Source organism: Symphalangus syndactylus, chromosome X (genome assembly GCF_028878055.3).
Source record: "Symphalangus syndactylus isolate Jambi chromosome X, NHGRI_mSymSyn1-v2.1_pri, whole genome shotgun sequence".
NCBI lineage: Eukaryota > Metazoa > Chordata > Mammalia > Primates > Hylobatidae > Symphalangus > Symphalangus syndactylus.
In genome coordinates this window covers 62,229,175-62,248,243 of record NC_072447.2, presented here as the reverse complement: position 1 = coordinate 62,248,243, position 19,069 = coordinate 62,229,175, and the positions used below count along the sequence as shown (strand labels likewise).

At 48.3% G+C, this 19,069-nt stretch overlaps 1 protein-coding gene and 1 pseudogene across 4 annotated transcripts; one reads left to right on the top strand and one right to left on the bottom strand.

The window, feature by feature from the left end:
- The first annotated feature begins 5,762 nt into the window (after positions 1-5,762).
- Positions 5,763-6,750, top strand: LOC129476249 (large ribosomal subunit protein bL32m-like; annotated as a pseudogene).
- Positions 6,751-11,696: 4,946 nt separating this feature from the next.
- RBM3 (RNA binding motif protein 3) lies at positions 11,697-15,923 on the bottom strand. 4 transcript variants are annotated; one of them, XM_055269020.2, is made up of 7 exons: positions 15,692-15,923; positions 14,983-15,098; positions 14,302-14,408; positions 13,550-13,655; positions 13,367-13,463; positions 12,879-12,962; positions 11,697-12,530 (listed from the first exon to the last, which is right to left on the bottom strand). In XM_055269020.2, exons 2-6 carry the CDS (start codon positions 15,083-15,085, stop codon positions 12,902-12,904), a joined length of 474 nt encoding a protein of 157 aa, XP_055124995.1. In that variant the 5' UTR covers positions 15,086-15,098; positions 15,692-15,923; the 3' UTR covers positions 11,697-12,530; positions 12,879-12,901. The 4 variants fall into 4 exon arrangements, with proteins under 4 accessions (XP_055124995.1, XP_063490551.1, XP_063490549.1 ...); XM_063634481.1 differs by lacking the exon at positions 15,692-15,923 and adding an exon at positions 15,229-15,414; XM_063634479.1 differs by having other exon boundaries at positions 11,697-13,463; positions 15,692-15,825.
- Positions 15,924-19,069: the final 3,146 nt, after the last annotated feature.

Here is a 19,069-nt window from a genome sequence, read left to right as displayed (position 1 = left end):
GCATTTTTAGTAGAGATGGGGTTTCTCCTTGTTAGCCAGGCTGGTCTCGAACTCCTGACCTCAAGTGATTCACCCGCCTCAGCCTCCCAAAGTGCTGGGATTATAGATATGAGCCACTGCGCCCAGCCTGAAGCACTTTACATTAATAGAAAACCTTGTGTAATCCTTACAACAGCAGCCTTATGAAGTAGATACTATTGCCGTCTCATCTCACAGGTGAGGAAATGAAAACAAAGAGAGGAAGTGACCTGCCCAAGGTCACACAGCCAGTAAGCAATGGAACTGGATTTATACGTAGGCCACTTGGCTCCGAATCCCTGTTCTTAACCACAACACTAACACCAACTGTCAAGTTACTTTTTGTGAGCTCATCTAGTGTGGATTCCTAACAAGTACTTTGTCATTCTGCCCTCGCTTTGCTTGATCTGTCAGCAAACCCCATGAGTTCCACCTTCAGAATATGCCAGAATCTGAGCCCTCCTCTCAGCGTCCACTGCTGCCACCACCATCGCTGGTCTGGATGACTGCAGCAGCCTCCTCACCATTGCTGTCCTCGCTCCCTCTCCTCAATCTGTCCTCACGGCAGCCAGAATGATCCTGTTGCAACCCAAGTCAGCCCAGGGCCCTCCTCTGCTTGGAGCCCTGCCGTGGCTCTCATCTCTCTCTGAGAAAAAGCCAAAGTCCTCTCCATGGCCCACGAGGCCCTCCGGGCTCCGGGCCCTCCCTGACCTCACCACCCGCCACTGGCCCCTGGCTCACTCTGCTCCTGCCCCGCTGGCCTTCTTGCTGTTCCCCACACACCAAGCAAGCTCCTGCCTCAGGGCCTTTGCACCTGTTTGCTTTACCCTCTGCCTTTAATTCTCCTCTTCCAGATGTCGAAGCGAGGTAAGGCTGACAGGTTTGGCCGGAAATGAAACGAGCCCTTGTTACATCCAGATGTTACTTACATGGACCACGAAAGCAAGAACATCCACAGATTCTGGCTCATGTCCCTTGTGCCGGGCAACACCGAAATGAAAGGGGCGAGATGACCACACACCAGGTGGCAGGACACCTTGTTTCTGGGGAGCTAATTTCATGCTGCAGCTAAGCAGTTCTATAGCCCAGAGGTGAGGGGTAGAAAGCCTCAAACCCCACCAGAACCTCAGGAGGTGAGGAGAAAACTGTCTCACAACAGGCTCCTTGGTAGATAGGGAGGTGAATGGTAAATGGCCTTGTGAGAACTACCTACAAACCTTCCGTGCTCTGTGTTCCGAGGATTACAGGGCGTTCTGCCAAGACTTACATCAGCTTACCTACGTGGCCCATGTGGAGACGTGCAAGGGAGCTAGAGCGCTGTGGAGGAACCATTCCCACGAACTAGACCACTGGATATCCTCCTTGACTGCTCTCCCTTGAACATCTGGTCTCTGTTGAAAGGCACCTTCTCAGAGTCACCTTCCCTGACTGCCATGTGTAAACCAGCACATCTCACTCTCCACCCCCACCCTGCTTTATTTCCCTTAATGCTTCCCACTCCCTAACATTACATCACACAGCAATGTTTTAGCTTATTGTAGGTGGACCCCACCAATGCATGATATAATGAAACTTCACAAAATCGAGTTTTAACAAATTTAAGAAGAATGAAATCATATCAAGAGCCTTTCTGACTACAATAGTATAAAAGTAGAAATCAGTAAAAGGAGGAAAATCAGAACACTCACAAATATGTGGAAATTAAACAATACACTTCTGGCTGGGCACGGTGGCTCATGCCTGTAATTCCAGCACTTTGGGAGGCCAAGACAGGAGGAGCTGTTTTTTTTTTTTATTTTTGAGACAGAGTCTCACTCTGTCTGGAATGCAGTGGCGCTCTCTCTGCTCACTGCAACCTCTGCCTGCCAGGTTCAAGCGATTCTCCTGCCTCAGCCTCCCAAGCAGGTGGGATTACAGGCACCTGCCACCACGCCTGGCTAATTTTTTGTATTTTTAGTAGAGACAGGGTTTCACCATGCTGGCCAGGCTGGTCTCAAACTCCTGACCTCAAGTGATTTGCCCACCTCGGCCTCCCAAAGTGCTAGGATTACAGGCATGAGCCACCGCACCCCGCCAGGAAGCTCTCTTGAGGCCAGGAATTCAACACCAGCCTTGGCAACATAGTGAGACCCTTGTCTCTACAAAAAATACAAAAATTAGCCGGGCGTGGTGGTGCACAGTTGTAGTTCCAGCTACTCAGGAGGCTGAGGCAGGAGAATCGCTTGAACCTGGGAGGCGAAGGTTGAGCCGAGATCGTGCCACTGCACTCTAGCAAGACTCCGTCTTAAAAAAATAAACAAGTGGGACTACATCAAACTAAAAAATTTCTGCACAGCAAAGGGAAAACAATCTACAAAAATGAAAAGGCAACCTATGGAATGGAAGAAAATATTTTCAAACCATTTATCTTATAAGGGATTGATATCCAAAATATATAAGGAACTCATATAACTCAATAGCAAAACCCCACATAAACTGATTTTAAAATAGCCAAAGGACCTGAATAGACATTTCTCCAAAGAAAACATACAAATAGCCACCAGATATACAAAAAGGGGCTCAACATCACTAATCATCAGGGAAATGCAAATCAAAACCACAATGAGATATCAACTCATACCTATTAGGATGGTCACTATCAAAATGAGGAAAGGGCCAGACACCGTGGCTCATGCCTGTAATCCCAGCACTTTGGGAGGCCGAGGCAGGTGGATTGCCTGAGCTCAGGAGTTCGAGACCAGCCTGGCTGATGTGGCAAAACCCTATCTCTACTAAAAGTACAAAAATTAGCTGGGTGTGGTGGTGGGCACCTGTAACACCAGCTACTCGGGAGGCTGAGGCAGGAGAATCGCTTGAAGCCAGGAGGCGGAGGTTGTAGTGAACCGAGATTGTTCCATTGCACTCCAGCCTGGGTGAGAGAGTGATTCCATCTCAAGAAAAAAAAAATTAGGAAAGATAACAAGTGTTGAAGGGAACCCCTATACACTATTGTAGGAATGTAAATTAGTACAGCTAGTAGGGAAAATTGTGTGGAGGTTCCACAAAACATTAAAAATAAACTACCAAGTCCGGGCGCGGTGGCTCATGCCTGTAATCCCAGCACTTTGGGAGGCCGAGGTGGGCGGATCACCAGGTCAGGAGATGGAGACCATCCTGGCTAACATGGTGAAACCCTGTCTCTACTATACAAAACATTAGCCGGGCGTGGTGGCGGGTGCCTGTAGTCCCAGCTACTTGGGAGGCTGAGGCAGGAGAATGGTGTGAACCTGGGAGGCGGAGCTTGCAGTGAGCCAAGATTGCACCACTGGACTCCAGCCTGGGCGACAGAACGAGACTCTGTCTAAAAAAATAAATAAATAAAATAAACTACCATAGCATCCAGCAATCCCACTTCTGGGTATATATCCAAAAGTCATGAAATTACTATCTCAGAGATATATGCACTTCCATGTTCATTGTAGCATTACTCACAATAGCCAAAATGTGGAAACAACCCAAATGTCCATGGCAGATGAGTGGATAAAGTAAATGAGGTGTATATGTACAGTAGAATATTATTCAGCCTTAAAAAAGGAAATTCTGCCATTTGCAACATGGATGGAGGACATTATGCTAAGTGAAATAAGCCACTCGTAGAAAAACAAGTACTGCACGATCTCACTTGTATGTGCAGCTTTAAAAAAGTCAAACTCATAGAAATGGAGTACAGTGGTGGTTACTAAGGGCTGGGGGAATTTTTGGTCAATGGGTACAAGCTTTCAGTTATAACATGAATAAGTTCTGGAGATCCAATGTACAGCATGGTGACTATAGTTAATAACACTGTGGCGTATACTTGAAATTGTCTAAGTAGATCATTAAGTGTTCTCATTTCACTCACAATAAAGGTAACTAAGTAAAGTGATAGATGTGTTGCCGGGCGCGGTGGCTCACGCTTGTAATCCCAGCACTTTGGGAGGCCGAGGCGGGCGGATCACGAGGTCAGGAGATCGAGACCACGGTGAAACCCCGTCTCTACTAAAAAATACAAAACATTAGCCGGGCGTGGTGGCGGGCGCCTGTAGTCCCAGCTACTCGGAGAGGTTGAGGCAGGAGAATGGCGTGAACCCGGGAGGCGGAGCTTGCAGTGAGCCGAGATCGCGCCACTGCACTCCAGCCTGGGCGACAGAGCGAGACTCCGTCACAAAAAAAAAAAAAAAAAAGATGTGTTAATTTGCTTTATTGTAGTGATCATTTTACATGTGTATATTTATCAAACACCTTGTTATACATCTTTTTTTTTTTTTTTGAGATGGAGTCTTGCTTTGTTGCCCAGGCTGGAGTGCAGTGGCACGATCTCGGCTCAATGCAACCTCCACCTCCTGGCTTCATGGAATTTCTCCTGCCTCAGCCTCCCAAGTAGCTGGGATTACAGGCATGCACCACCATGCCTGGCTAATTTTTGTATTTTTAGTAGAGATGGGGTTTCACCTTGTTGGCCAGGCTGGTCTCGAACTCCTGACTGCAACTGATCCACCCACCTCGGGCTCCCAAAGTGCTGGGATTACAGGCGTGAGCCACTGCACCTGGCCTATACATCTTAAATATACTCTTTTTTTGTTTTTTGGTTAACCACACCTCAAAAGAGCTGGGCAAAAAATTAAGTTAATGTGAGAAGTTTCCATCAAAAAATGACTAATAATCCAGAAAAGATTTGCTAAATAGGACTGGGCATGGTGGCTCACATCTGTAATCCTAGCACTTTTGGAGGCCGAGGTAGGAGGATTGCTTGAGTCCAGAAGTTTGAGACCATCCTGGACAACATAAATATACTGAGACCCTGTCTCTACAAAAAACAAAAAAGATTACTGGGCATGGGTGATGCATCGCTGTAATTCCAGCTACTCTGGAGGCTGAGGTGGGGGGATTGCTTAAGCCTGGGAGGTCGAGGCTAGAGTGAGCTGTGATCAGGCCACTGCACTCCAGCCTGGATGACAGAGCAAGATGTCATCTCAAAAAAAAAAAAAAAAAGTAAAAGAAAAGATTTGCTAAACAAGCTTATAGTAGTGGCATTAATTGATCTTATAGTGTGAATATTGACAGATGTACTTATGCGGTTTTTATTTTTATTTTTTTTATTGAGACAGGGTCTCACTGTTACCCAGGCCAAAATGCCACTCACTGCAGCCTAGACCTTCCAAGCTCAAGCAGTCCTCCCACCTCAGCCTCCCAAGTAGCTAGGACCACAGGCGTGCACCATCACACCCGGCTAATTTTTATTTTGGTTTAACAGGGGCAGGGGGCAGGTGGCGGGTGCCTCACTATGTTGCCCGGGTTGGTTTGGAACTTCTGGGCTCAAGCGTTCCTCCTGCCTCAGCCTCCTAAAGTGGTGGAATTACAGGTGTGAGCCATTGCACCCAGCCCAGATGTACTTACATTTAAAAAATGTTAGGCTGGGCATGGTGGCTCACACCTGTAATCCCAGCACTTTGGGAGGCTGAGGCTGGCGGATGACCTGAGGTCGGGAGTTTGAGACCAGCCTGATCAACATGGAGAAACCCCATCTCTACTAAAAATACAAAATTAGCCGGGTATGGTGGTGCATGCCTGTAATCCCAGCTACTCCAGAGGCTGAGGCAGGAGAATCGCTTGAACCCAGGAGGCAGAGGTTGCGGTGAGCTGAGATCACGCCATTGCACTCCAGCCTGGGCAACAAGAGCGAAACTCCGTCTCAAAAAAAAAAAAAAAAGTTTTCATGCAGGAAAATGGTGCTGGCCATGCTGGTGCTGGGGGTTCTGTCATGGCCTATGGCCTGTGGCCTGGGGACTGCTCTGCAACTTTTAGGAGTAACTACGGTGGAAGCTTCAGCAGGGCCTGCCTGGCTTTCCCAGTCCTCTATGGGGATGAGCATTAGCAGGCCGGCCATATTTAAAGCCAGCAAATGATACCAGTGGAAGAATTCTAGCCTTTTGGATAGTATCTTTTGGATGGCAACTCCCCAGAGCAGATGCACCACTGAAGTTAACCGGTGTAGAAGAAATCCTCAGAAGCTTATCAAAGTTAAGAACAATAGGTTGGGTGCGGTGGCTCACGCCTGTAATCCCAGCACTTTGGGAGGCCGAGGCTGGTAGATCACCTGAGGTCAGGAGTTCGAGACCAGCCTGGCTAACAAGGAGAAACCCCATCTCTACTAAAAATACAAAAATTAGCCAGGCATGGCGGCGCATGCCTGTAATCCCAGCTACTCGGGAGGCAGGATAACCACTTGAATTCGGGAGGCAGAGGTTGCAGTGAGCTGAGATCACACCACTGCACTCCAGCCTGGGCGATTGAGTGAAGCTGTTTCTCGATAACAAGAAGTTAAGTACAATATAGACATTTGTTCTGAATGTGATCACCTGTAACAGAAACATGTCCATTGGGGCCACTGCTATGAGAAGGTGGGCAAGGACACTGCAGAAGTCAAGACAACAGGGAAACAAGGGGGCCTTTTTAAGGCTCCCACTGTAGAGACTATGGTGCTGTACATGGGAGCGACGCCGTCTGAACAAGATCAGGGTGAGGATCATAGAACGAGACAGGAAGCAGCCATCCTGGTTCACCCACAATTTAACACCAAAGATGTTAAAAGGTTAAATTCACAGTAAATCATTTCTCCTGAAATAGAGGAAGATTCTGTCTTTATGTTGTTGTGCTTGTTTTTAAATCATCAATATAGTTTAACACATTCTTTCTAAGCAGTTTTGTGTGGGATAATTTGAAGAACATGGGTAAACTCTAAAAAATGTTTTCATGTTATCTATGATAACTAGCAAGGAAAATAGATGATGAGTAGGTGAACTTGCTTTCTCAAGTAGGCACATTCCCTACGTAAAGGTTTTTGTATGAGTTAAGCCTCATGGTAGATAAACTTGGATAGCAACATATAAACTGATGTTAAGTTGCAAATTCTTCATGTTTCATGCACTGTGCACTTTGGATACCATGGAGTCCAAGCCAGCATACAAGGCAACCAAGTCCCATAAACTGGATGATTTCAATGCAGGCTGACACTGAACTCCCCTCTCTAGGACTCCACTTTCTCCTTTACCAAATGGTTTTCCTTTTTCTTTTGAGACAGAGTCTCACTCTGTCGCCCAGGCTGGAATGCAATGGCGCAATCTCGGCTCACTGCAACCTCTGCCTCCCGGGTTCAAGCAACTCTCCCACCTCAGCCTCCCGAGTAGCTGGGATTACAGGCGCCTGCAATTAGGCCCGGCTGATTTGTGTACTTTTGTAGACATGGGGTTGCACCATGTTGCCCAGGCTGCTCTTGAACTCCTGACCTCAGGTGAGCCACCTGCCTGGGCCTCCCAAAGTGCTGAGATTACAGGCATGAGCCACCGTACCCGGCCCCAAATGATTTTTTGAGTAGCGCATGCCCGATTACCTTTTACAAGACAGACTCACATGCTGATTTTCCAGCCTTCAGCAAGAGTGTGGAGACAAGTTACTCCATCTTGGATGCCAATCCACCATGTTTACTTCTGATTAGCACCAGTCCTGTAAATGCCCGATTCCTCCTTTGCCATCCCTAGTTTAAGAGCTTGTCAGGGGCCGGGCGCGGTGGCTCACGCCTGTAATTGCAGCACTTTGGGAGGCCGAGGCGGGTGGATCACGAGGCCAGGAGATCGAGACCATCCTGGCTAACCCGGTGAAACCCCGTCTCTACTAAAAAATACAAAAAATTAGCTGGGCGTAGTGGCGGGCTCCTGTAGTCTGAGCTACTCCGGAGGCTGAGGCAGGAGAATGGCGTGAACCCAGGAGGTGGAGCTTGCAGTGAGCCAAGATCGCGCCACAGCACTCCCGGATGGGCCACACAGCAAGACTCCATCTCAGAAAAAAAAAAAGCTTGTCAACTTTTACATTATCGCACAAATTAGATGATGATGCATATAGCATTCTGCCTGTTCTGGAGTTGCCTTCATCTTGCTGGAGCACACTCTTTCCCTATGGTATGTAAGCTATGGGTTGGAGAGCAACAGCATGGAGAGTTATCTTGCTGCCACCCAAGGCCATGCTTATTTTTGAGACAGTTGTACTCTGTTGCCCAGGCTGGAGTGCAGTGGTGCGATCTGGGCTCACTGCAACCTCCACCTCCCGGGTTCAAGCCATTCTTGTGCCTCAGCCTCCCAAGTAGCTGGGATTACTTGGTGTGCGTCACTACACTCGATTAATTTTTGTATTTTTAGTAGAGACGGGGTTTCGCCATGTTGGCCAGGCTGGTTTCAAACTGCTGACATCAGGTGATCCACCCACCTTGGCTTCCCAAAGTGTTGGGATGACAGGTGTGAGCCACTGCGTCCAGCCCCACGTCATGCTTCTGTCCCCCGGGTAAAGCACCCCTTACTAACAATTTTTGTCTGCCTTGTTTCTTGGCTCCTTCAGCATTTGGAGGTTTGCATACAAGGCTCTTTCATGGGAACAATGAGTAAATGGATATATGTATTAAAAAAACGAATATACTCTTTCACAGCATATTAGAAATGTTTATTAAGAATAATGGCATGAACTGCTTTTAATAATTTAGAAAAGACCCATTCCCCGCCCCCACCCCCCGCCCCCAGATCCAGGGCACTTCCTGTAAGTAAACACAAATATTTCTGTTTTTTTTTTTTTTTTTTTTTTTTGAGATGGAGTCTTGCTCTGTCACCCAGGCTGGAGTGCAGTGGCGCGATCTCGGCTCACTGCAAACTCTGCCTCCCGGGTTCACGCCATTCCCCTGCCTCAGCCTCTCCGAGTAGCTGGGACTACAGGCGCTCGCCACCACGCCCGGCTAATTTTTTGTATTTTTAGTAGAGACGGGGTTTCACCGTGGTCTCGATCTCCTGACCTCGTGATCCGCCCGCCTCGGCCTCCCAAAGTGCTGGGATTACAAGCGTGAGCCACCTCGCCCGGCCTAAACACAAATATTTCTATAGTGAACTGTATGCATATTCCCACTGAGTAAAGGTTATAAGAAGCCTCAGGTCAGGTCTTACCACCAAACTTGAAAACACTTGGAATGTAGCTGGGCAGGGCCTTGAACAGGTTTTGTCTTGATAAGCAGGTAAGAATGGCAGAACACTGGCTTATTGTCAGCCAATGTTTTTTTATATACCTGAAGTATTCACAGCAACTTTTAAGAAACTTTTTAAAAGTTCCACACTTCCACCCCCACAACTCCCCAATCCAGAACATGGAACAAGGGTGTGGAGCTGTTTGATGGAGTTGGTCTGTTCTTAACATTTTACATTTAATATTCTTAACCCCTAGGCCAGGGCGTGGTGGCTCACGCCTGTAATCCCAGCACTTTGGGAGGCCAAGGCGGGTGGATCACTTGAGGTCAGGAGTTCAGGACCAGCCTGCCCAACATGGTGAAACCCTGTCTCTACTAATACAAAAATTAGCTGGGCGTGGTGGCAGGCACCTGTAATCCCAGCTACTTGGGAGGCTGAGGCATGAGAATTGCTTGAACCTGGGAGGCGGATGGTACAGTGAGCTGAGATTGTGCCACTGCACTCCAGCCTGGGAGACAGTGAGACCCTGTCTGAAAAGAACAAAAAAACACTCCTAACCCCTGTGTGAGTGGGTATTATTATTTCCATTTTATGGATGTTGTAACTGAGGCAGAGAAGAAATTAAACTAGGAAGCAAGGATCTGAAGTGATTTCTGCCTAGGTGGGGTAGGAGGGGTGGAGCTTAGGACTTGAAAGCCTAATTGAAAACCAAAAGCCAATCTCTTATTCTGGACCTTGACAAGAGATTTGGTGAATGGTTTAGAAAGATTTTTGGTACAGACAAGTTCCAGCGCTTGAAAGTGAAAAGTAGTCACAGGCCGTGTTTCGTCTTTGCAGGTCTTGGGATACATGTTCTCAAGGTACCTTGAGTGTTTGGGGGGTTTCTAGCCTCAGTGAGTTCTTCTTGACAAACGTGCATCAGTTGGATGCTGAAGACAAACCAAAGTAGGAGACCAACAAGCACTTTAAGGGTGGTTGGGGGTTGACCTCAAATCTGGAACTTTATTCATCACGGACTATGGCACTATAGAAAACCGTGGGCTCTCTTCCTTAGAGCAGATAGACAGCCAGAGACTGGGACTCCCTGGGCTGGATGATCACAAAGCACATTGTAAACACAGCAGAGCAGAGCAGGTTGAGTTGTTATACAAATAAATTTTGGTCTTTATTGATTCCACTTAGGAACATTTTGTTGCAGGAATATTATTGATACGGATCCTACCTCAGCTGACACTGGGGGTGAGAGGTACATTGCCATCCTGAGATGCAGGGAGCAGAGGACCCCCTCCAATCCCCCGACCTACAAGGCATTCACAGCAGTCCTCCTGCCAATTCTCACTGCCTTAGCTCCCTAAAGGCCCAGAATAGGATGCCTTCTCAGACCAAGTATCCACCTGGTGGGGTTAGCCACAATGCCCCATAGCCTGGGCCTAGCTTAGTGGGTGAGGTAGAAGTTCCCAAGTCTCCATCCACCTGCCAAAGCAAATTCATGACTGTTTGGGTTACAGGAAGAAGGGATATTGGGGCCTGTCCCAACTAGCTGGGAAACTCAGGAGACAGGCCTCCAGGACTGGGACTCATAATGCAGGGTTCCACAATGCACCAGCAAGGGATAAGCAGCTCAGGACAATAATGTCCTGCAGTTTGCAACCTGGTGGTAACTTAGCTCAGTATTAGCCAGGTGAAAGCCATGAATACAACAGATTTTTCTGTTCCAAACTAGAACCAATGGAGGGATAACACCCATGGGGCCTCAATACAGCCACTAGAAAGAACCATGACTAAAGGGAGCAGAACTGAGGAAGACCAGCTAGAATTACAAAATCACCACCACCTTACCACCCAAGACACACACACACACACACACACCAAAAAAGGTCAAATCCCTGTGACTGAGAGCTTTGTCAACTCTTCTCAGTGGCTTTATACGCCAATTAATCTAACCCTCCACAGAAAATGTAAAATGGCATAAGGCTGAAATTAAATGACTACCCAAGGTCAAATACCTGGGAAGTAGAAGAGCCCCTACATAAATCCTGGAATCTGAGCTCTTAGCATTGTTTTCAAACCAGGCCTCTCTCATGGCCCTCATACACAAAGATGAGTTCAGTGTATCTCTCCCCAACCCCCATCATTTCAGGGGAAGGAATGAACTGGTACCACTATTTATGATAGGGATTAGCTCACACCATGGTATTAGGTGCTTATGTTCTCAGAACAATGGGACTAAGATAAGAGACCAGTTTAGGAAACCCAATTCCAGCAGGCCTCAGGCCTCAATGTACACCTAACCCTCTGGCAGTCCCTGCCCACCAACCAACCAAATAGTCTCCAAGCCTCCCTCTCATTGATGTGCCATTTTTTTTTTTTTTTTTTTTTTGAGACGGAGTCTTGCTCTGTCACCTAGGCTGGAATGCAGTGGCACCATCTCAGCTCACTGCAACCTCCACCTCCTGGGTTCAAGCAATTCTCCTGCCTCAGCCTCCTGAGTAGCTAGGATTACATGCACCCGCCACCACGCCCTGCTAACTTTTGTATTTTTAGTAGAGACCGCGTTTTGCCATGTTGGCCAGGCTGGTCTCGAACTCCTGACCTCAGGTGATCCGCCCACCTCTGCCCCCATTTTTAATTTGCAAAGTGGGCTGAGTAAGAAAAAAGCAGTTTGTTCTCAGGTTTCATCTTTTTAATAAGCTCTGTGAAAGACATCCTAAGCACTGTATGAGACACAACAGAATATTTTTTCTTCCAGTATTAAAAAAAAAAAAAGACATTTGCAAACATTTTAAAGCCAACTCTTCTATATAATCAGTTTGATAATCTGAATTAGAAAATACCCCTGGATAATCATGTTCTTGATACACATTTCCTTTTTTTTTTTTTTGAGATGGAGTCTCGCTGTTGCCCAGGCTGGAGTACAGTGGCGTGATCTTGGCTCACTGCAACCTCCACCTCCCGGGTTCAAGCGATTCTCCTGCCTCAGCCTCCCGAGTAGCTGGGATTACAGGCATGCACCACCACGCCCAGCTAATTTTTTTATGTTTAGTACAGATGGGGTTTCACCATGTTGGTCAGGCTGGCTTGATGCACATTTCTTATAGGTACATTTGGAAAATTGCTTCCTAACCACAATAAACACTGTGTACAGGTTTTTAAAATGTTCCTGGATACACATTAATTTTTTTAAGTCAGTCTGGCCAAACTTGCCAGAACCAATTATTGCTAGCTCCAATAATCCTAAGAGCTCAAACTAAAAAACTGGTAAGAAGAAAAATACTCAGGTTCTACAAACGTCCCCATAATTTGTCTTTAAATAGGCAGAAAAAATTTAAAAAAAGATGGAACTGTCTAAAATGTCTTCAGCTACCTTGGAAGGTCAATTTAAAAACAAAAGGTTGATATACTATAAAATAAGATGCTTCAGTGCAGCTCCAAAAACCTTTATAAATACAGCCATTTGGAAGGACGATCCTGGATCAGAAATTATTCCTTGTGTATCTGAGAACAGCAAGAGGGGGAGAATTGTGATGTCATGAAGGAACAGCTGACAACATGCTCACCTCCTAGAGCTGATGAAGATGCTGAGGGCTGGACAACAGGGACACCCCTTCATTTCCTCCATCCCACACAAGAGTAGATTATAGGAGATGGGTTTTCAGATCCCACCCCCTAGCAAACTTGCTCTGACATGCACCTCAGAGCAAGGAAGGCCTAGGAATGTTTGGTAGGTTGGCTGGGTGAGGTATGAGGGCAGCAGAAATGCAGAGCAGTCTTGCCAGAAAAGGTGAGAGGGTCATGACAGAGTGTGACAAACAGGTTCACTCAATGCCGATATCCAAGTCTCACCTATATTACGTGCATGTCTCATTTCAGTTGTCATAATTGTCTCTGTAATTTCCTCCTGAGTAGCGGTCATAACCACCCTGGTTTCTGGGGGAAAAAAAACACACACAAGTTTTCTGGGACTGCATTATACACCACTGTCATTAATTACATGCGTCACGTTTTATAGTATGGATCATAACATAAACCTTACATATCAAAAACAGGATATGTTAAGCATATGAGTATCACAGTCAATAGTTTTATGGCATACAATTTATATGCAGTATATTAAATCATATTACGTGTTAAAGCAACAAAGTTATATAACCCACACAGCACAACATATATAGTATACTTTACCATGTTGCAACTATATGACCACACAATTAACTTAAAATGCTAAATTTCCTACTCGTTTTAGGCACACATTAGTAACAGCAAGGTGTGGTATGCATGAACACCCAGGGGCTGAGTTCTTAGCAGAACATCCCAGCCTCTTGGCTACCCACCTGCCACTATAGTCTCTGGAACGTCCATATCCATATCCATACCCTCCAGGTCGACTGTCATAATACCTGCCACTCCCATAGCCCTGGTCCCCACCACCTAGAGCAGAAAAATATTTAAATGGCAGTTGTCCACACATAGGCAACTCTCCCTCACCCCATGATCAAAACGATCACTGCACTCACCTCTGGAGTAGCTGCGACCACGCCCATGGGCCCCAAAGCCACCTCCTCTGGTTCCCCGAGCAGACTTGCCTGCATGATCCACACGGATCTGACGACCATCCAGAGACTAAGTGTGGGAGACACAAGGAGGATGGGTTGGCAGTCAGTCAGGGCAATGGTGAAGGAAGAGCAGGCAAGGGTAAGTGGGCAAGAGAGGCCAAAAATTCCTGCTGGGCACCAAGTTCTGGGTGCCATGTTCCAGAATAAGCTCCTTTACCCCAGAATGGCTTCATCAGGAGCTACAGAATCCCACACAAAATGACCTGAATGCACCATGTTCCCCTTGCTACTACTTACATCTTGACTGAACTCAGGCTGAGTTCTCCTCCCCACTCCTCTAAGCTGCCCGACTATCAGGGCTAGACAGACACCTCTCTTGGTTTGAGGCTTCAGAGTCCATGTCAGAAGACTCACGAGGTCCTCTCCGGGCCAGGCCCACAGGTCTGCAGACTCTACTACCTAAGCCCAAGGCAGGTCAACCATCCACAGGTGGCTTCTCGGCCTCATGCAGGACCAGTCGTCGCCTCCCAGGCGGCCAGGCTCTGTCTGCCGCTGCCCTCCACCCCCTAGAACAAAAGGCAGTCATGCTCCTGTGAGTGGGCACTGCGGGGCTTGGTGGCCACGCTGCCCGGAGCAGACACAGAGGGAAAAACAAAAAGAATGAAGGAAGCCGCAGACGGGGACAAGGTCCCTCTGCAGACAGGAGGCCCCACCTCTCCGTTCATGGCTCTCATGGCAACTGAAGCATGCTCTGGGTTGGTGAAGGTGATGAAACCAAAACCCCTGGACCGCTGAGTCTCCCGGTCCTTGACAACGACCACTGTGAGAGGGAGAGAAGATGGAGCAATGTGGACCAGTCAGCACCCCAAAGGTTAAGTAGCAAAGGGTGGCCGGAAAAGGAGATGGCGGTAGGTAGGGAAAACGGAGCCCTCCCACCAATCCCGAAGACGGTTCCCCTCATCCTTAGTCTACGCCATAGGCTTAGGAAGAAAAAGAATTTGGAGGCGTCGGCCGGGCGCGGTGGTGGCTCACGCTTGTAATCCCAGCACTTTGGGAGGCCGAGGCGGGCGGATCACGAGGTCAGGAGATCGAGACCACGCTGAAACCCCGTCTCTACTAAAAATACAAAAAATTAGCCGGGCGTGGTGGCGGGCGCCTGTAGTCCCAGCTACTCGGAGAGGCTGAGGCAGGAGAATGGCGGGAACCCGTGAGGCGGAGCTTGCAGTGAGCCGAGATGACAGAGCGAGACTCCGTCTCAAAAAAAAAAAAAAAAAAAAAGGAAAAAAAAAGAATTTGCAGGCGTGGGTCCTAACTTTTCAGTTAATACTCCTTGAAATGCAAGGATCCCAGACTTTCTCTCACCAACCCCCCATTGTGAGTCTGGCCCGTCTCACCCTCAGAGATAGGTCCGAAACTGCTGAAGTGGTCTTCCAGTGCCTGCTCGTCGGTGTTAAAGTTGAGCCCTCCCACGAAGAGCTTTCCTTCTTCAGAGGACATGGCAGTTCAAGTCCTGTGGGAAGAACATGAAGAATGGTGGCAGGAGGGAGGAAGAAAATGGAGACGTGAGAAAATAGCGAGAGGGAAGGCAGAGAGAAGCACAGAAAATAGACAAGAAAGAGGAACAAAATATGGGTAACTACAGACAAGCTGAGAAAGGCGGCCAATAAGGTGGTAATCTGCGGAGCTGGCTCAGCGCAGCCACCATTAGGAAGCCACATTGCGCATGCTCACACATTCACAGCCTCCACGCCCGTCATTTTGTGCCACTGCGCAAGCCCAGAACATCCCCGCGTTCCCCCAACGCCGGCAGAACAAGATGGCGGCGGCCACGTGGGATAAGGAAAGCAAGTGTCGGCTGTCTCGTGGTCACTGTTACCACCGACGCCACCAGTCCCTCCCGGTAGGCCTCACACTCAGATACAGCGCGCCGGCCTCCCACCAACCGAAATGTTTCACCTCCGAGCACGGGACCCGCCCGCCCCAGAGAAAGCCAAGCCTACGTGTCAGCGGCCATTACTCTCCCCATTCGCTATTCCCCAGTCTCGGCCGGCGCGGCGCGTGTGTGGCGAGGAGCCGCCGTTCCGCAGGACATACACAACTTACCTGGAAATTAAAACGTAAAAAACCCGGACAAACAGCGAGCTCGGAGGAGCACAGAAAACAGAGACAGAGCTGCGCGGGAAGACGATTGATAAAGAGTACGTAGCGAGAACGTCCCGGAACGTTCCCCTTGCGCGTCCCGGCGTGCGTGCTGATTGGCTGAGGCCAGCAGGGGCGGAGTGGTGGGGAGAGGAAGAGACAGCAAAGCGAAGGGAGCAGTGTTCTCTGCGAAATGGGGTGTTTCCGGAAATGGGGTCGACTTTTGCACAGCTGGTGCACCCTAAACGTCAGCATCGGCCGGGCGCGGTGGCTCACGCTTGTAATCCCAGAACTTTGGGAGGCCGAGGCGGGTGGATCACGAGGTCAGGAGATCGAGACCACGGTGAAACCCCGTCTCTACTAAAAATACAAAAAATTAGCCGGGCGTGGTGGCGGGCGCCTGTAGTCCCAGCTACTCGGAGAGGCTGAGGCAGGAGAATGGCGTGAACCCGGGAGGCGGAGCTTGCAGTGAGCCGAGATCGCGCCACTGCACTCCAGCCTGGGCGACAGAGCGAGACTCCGTCTCAAAAAAAAAAAAAAAAAAAAACGTCAGCATCCCCCCCACAACCGGCTGAGCTGCCTTGATCCCTTCCACAAAGGGACCTTCTCAATCTCATACTACTTGCCATCCCTGACATCATCCTCCTGTCCTTGCCATCATTTCCCCCGCTGGATCTGAAGTCTTCCTCACCATCGTAGTCGTCTTCCTCTAGGTCCCTGCCATTCTCTGATGTTAACCTCCTTCACCTTCTAGTTCTTTAACCTCATACCCTTTAAAGGCCTGACATTTTATCCCCCACTGTCACTGATGTCATCACCCTTCACAGTCCATGATGTCAGACCCAACGTTTTAAAGTTTGACCCTGACTCCTACTCTTTCTCCTCTGTGCTCACCATCTAGCCGCCTGTCATGGGACCCTTTTCCCTGGCGTCATTCCATCTCATCTCTGACTTCAGCCCTCACCCTTGTCTGACTGCTCGCGTGAAGCCAGCCCCTTAATTTTCCCACCAATAAACTGCCTGAAATGGCTTTTACAAAACAGGATGCTGGCCGGGCGCGGTGGCTCACACCTGTAATCCCAGCACTTTGGGAGGCCGAAGCGGGCGGATCACGAATTCAGGAGTTCGAGACCAGCCTGGCCAACATGGTGAAACCCCATCTCTACTAAAAATACAAAAAAAAAAAATTAGCCGGGTGTGGTGGCATGTACCTGTAGTCCCACCTACTCTGGAGGCTGAGGCGGGAAAATCGCTTGAACCCGGGAGGCGGAGGTTGCAGTGAGCCCAGACCACGCCATTGCACTCCAGCCTGGGTGAAAACAAAACAAAACAAAACAGGATGCTATGATCTTCAGAGGTTGTAAATCCCAATCCATAGAGCAATTTTTGCTCTCTTGGAAAGTAACTGAGCCCTTGCCGGGCACAGTGGCTCACGCCTGTAATCCCAGCACTTTGGGAGGCCGAGGTGGGCAGATCACAAGGTCAGGAGTTCAAGACCACCCTGGCCAATATGGTGAAACCCTGTCTCTACTAACAATACAAAAAAAAAAAAAATTAGCCGGGCGTGGTGGTAGGCACCTGTAGTCCCAGCTACTCAGGAGGCTGAGGCAGAATAATTGCTTGAACCCGGGAGGTGGAGGTTGCAGTGAGCTGAGATCATGCCACTGCACTCCAGCTTGGGCGACAGAGCAAGACTCAGTCTCAAAAAAAAAAAAAAAAAGTAACTGAGCCCTTGATTCACAGAAGGGACTTTTGCAATACACAGTAGACTTATCCCAATCAAGTAGTGTCTGAGCCCACTGTTCACAATTTGGTCTTCAGTGCCTTGGCCACCTTTACAATAAATGGATTTGACAGATTTTTCACTTCTGAGCGCCACATGAACGAAGAATAAGTTAGTTTGCCCTCAGAGGCTAAATTTCTTTTTTTTTTTTTTTTTTTTTGAGACGGAGTCTTGCTCTTTCGCCCAGGCTGGAGTGCAGTGGCGCAATCTCGGCTCACTGCAAGCTCCGCGTCCCGGGTTCACGCCATTCTCCTGCCTCAGCCTCTCCGAGTAGCTGGGACTACAGGCGCCCGCCACCACGCCCGGCTAATTTTTTTTGTATTTTTTTTTTTAGTAGAGACGGGGTTTCACCGTGGTCTCGATCTCCTGACCTTGTGATCCGCCCGCCTCGGCCTCCCAAAGTGCTGGGATTACAAGCGTGAGCCACCGCGCCCGGCCTTAAATTTCTTATCCATAGAATGAATTTGCCCAACACAGACCAAATTTGCTAACATACAGAATACAGTACATCCATATTCCTGTTGGGGTAATTCCCATATTTATCTTCCTGTTGATTGTCAGGGATTCCTCACATAGTCTAATTATTAATCCCTTAGGTGTTGGAAATAGCCTCTCCAGCTCTGGCATTTGTTTTATTAACTTTGTAAGCAGTAAACTTAGTTGAATAAAGATCCATAATTTTGATATAATCATTTTTCCCCCTATGGTCTGTGCTTTTTTTCTGAGACGGAGTCTCACTCTGTCGCTCAGGCTGGAGTGCAGTGGCATGATCTCAGCTCACTGCAACCTCCGCCTCCCAGGTTCAAGTGATTCTCCTGCTTTAGCCTCCTGAGTAGCTGGGATTACAGGCGTGTGCCACTATGCCCAGCTAATTTTTGTATTTTTAGTAGAGATGAGGTTTCACCATGTTGGTCAGGCTGTTCTCAAACTCCTGACTTCATGATCCGCCTGCCTTAGCCTCCCAAAGTGCTGGGATTACAGGCGTGAGCCACCACGCCCGGCCTGGTCTGTGCTTTTAAAGAAATCATTCTCTTCCCCAGGTCACAAGATGTTCCCCTACAGTTTTTTCTTTCTTTTCTTTTCCTTTCTCTCTCTCTTTCCTTTCTTTCTCTTTCTTTCTTCTTTCTCTTTTTCTCTTTCTCTGTCTCTCTTTCTCTTTCTCTTTCTCTCTCTCTGTCTCTTTTTTTTTTTTGACAGAGTTTCGCTCTTGTTGCTCAGGCTGGAGTGCAATGGCACTATCTCGGCTCACCGCAACCTCCGCCTCCTGGGTTCAAGTGATTCTCCTGCATCAGCCTGCTGAGTAGCTAGGATTACAGGTGTGTGCCATCACACCTGGCTAATTTTTGCATTTTTAGTAGAGACAGGTTTTCGCCATGTTGGCCAGGCTGGTCTTGAACTCCTGGCCTCAAGTGATTCGCCCGCCTCGGCCTCCCAAAGTGCTGGGATTACAGGCTATGAGCCACCGCGCCCGGCCACATTTAGGTCTTTAATCCATGTAGAGTCTGTCCTTGTATATGGTGTGAGATAGAGCTCCAATTTTATTTTTCTCTGTGTGATGA

Bases quoted from the DNA above. Each gene is read 5' to 3' on its own strand.
- RBM3 (XM_063634479.1), bottom strand. From the start codon at position 15,085: ATGTCCTCTGAAGAAGGAAAGCTCTTCGTGGGAGGGCTCAACTTTAAC. The intron at 13,656-14,301 runs GTGGGGCCTCCT...TCCCACACTTAG, and splicing joins TGAGAGCCATGAACGGAGAG to TCTCTGGATGGTCGTCAGAT. The intron at 13,464-13,549 runs GTGAGTGCAGTG...TTTCTGCTCTAG, and splicing joins TGGTCGCAGCTACTCCAGAG to GTGGTGGGGACCAGGGCTAT.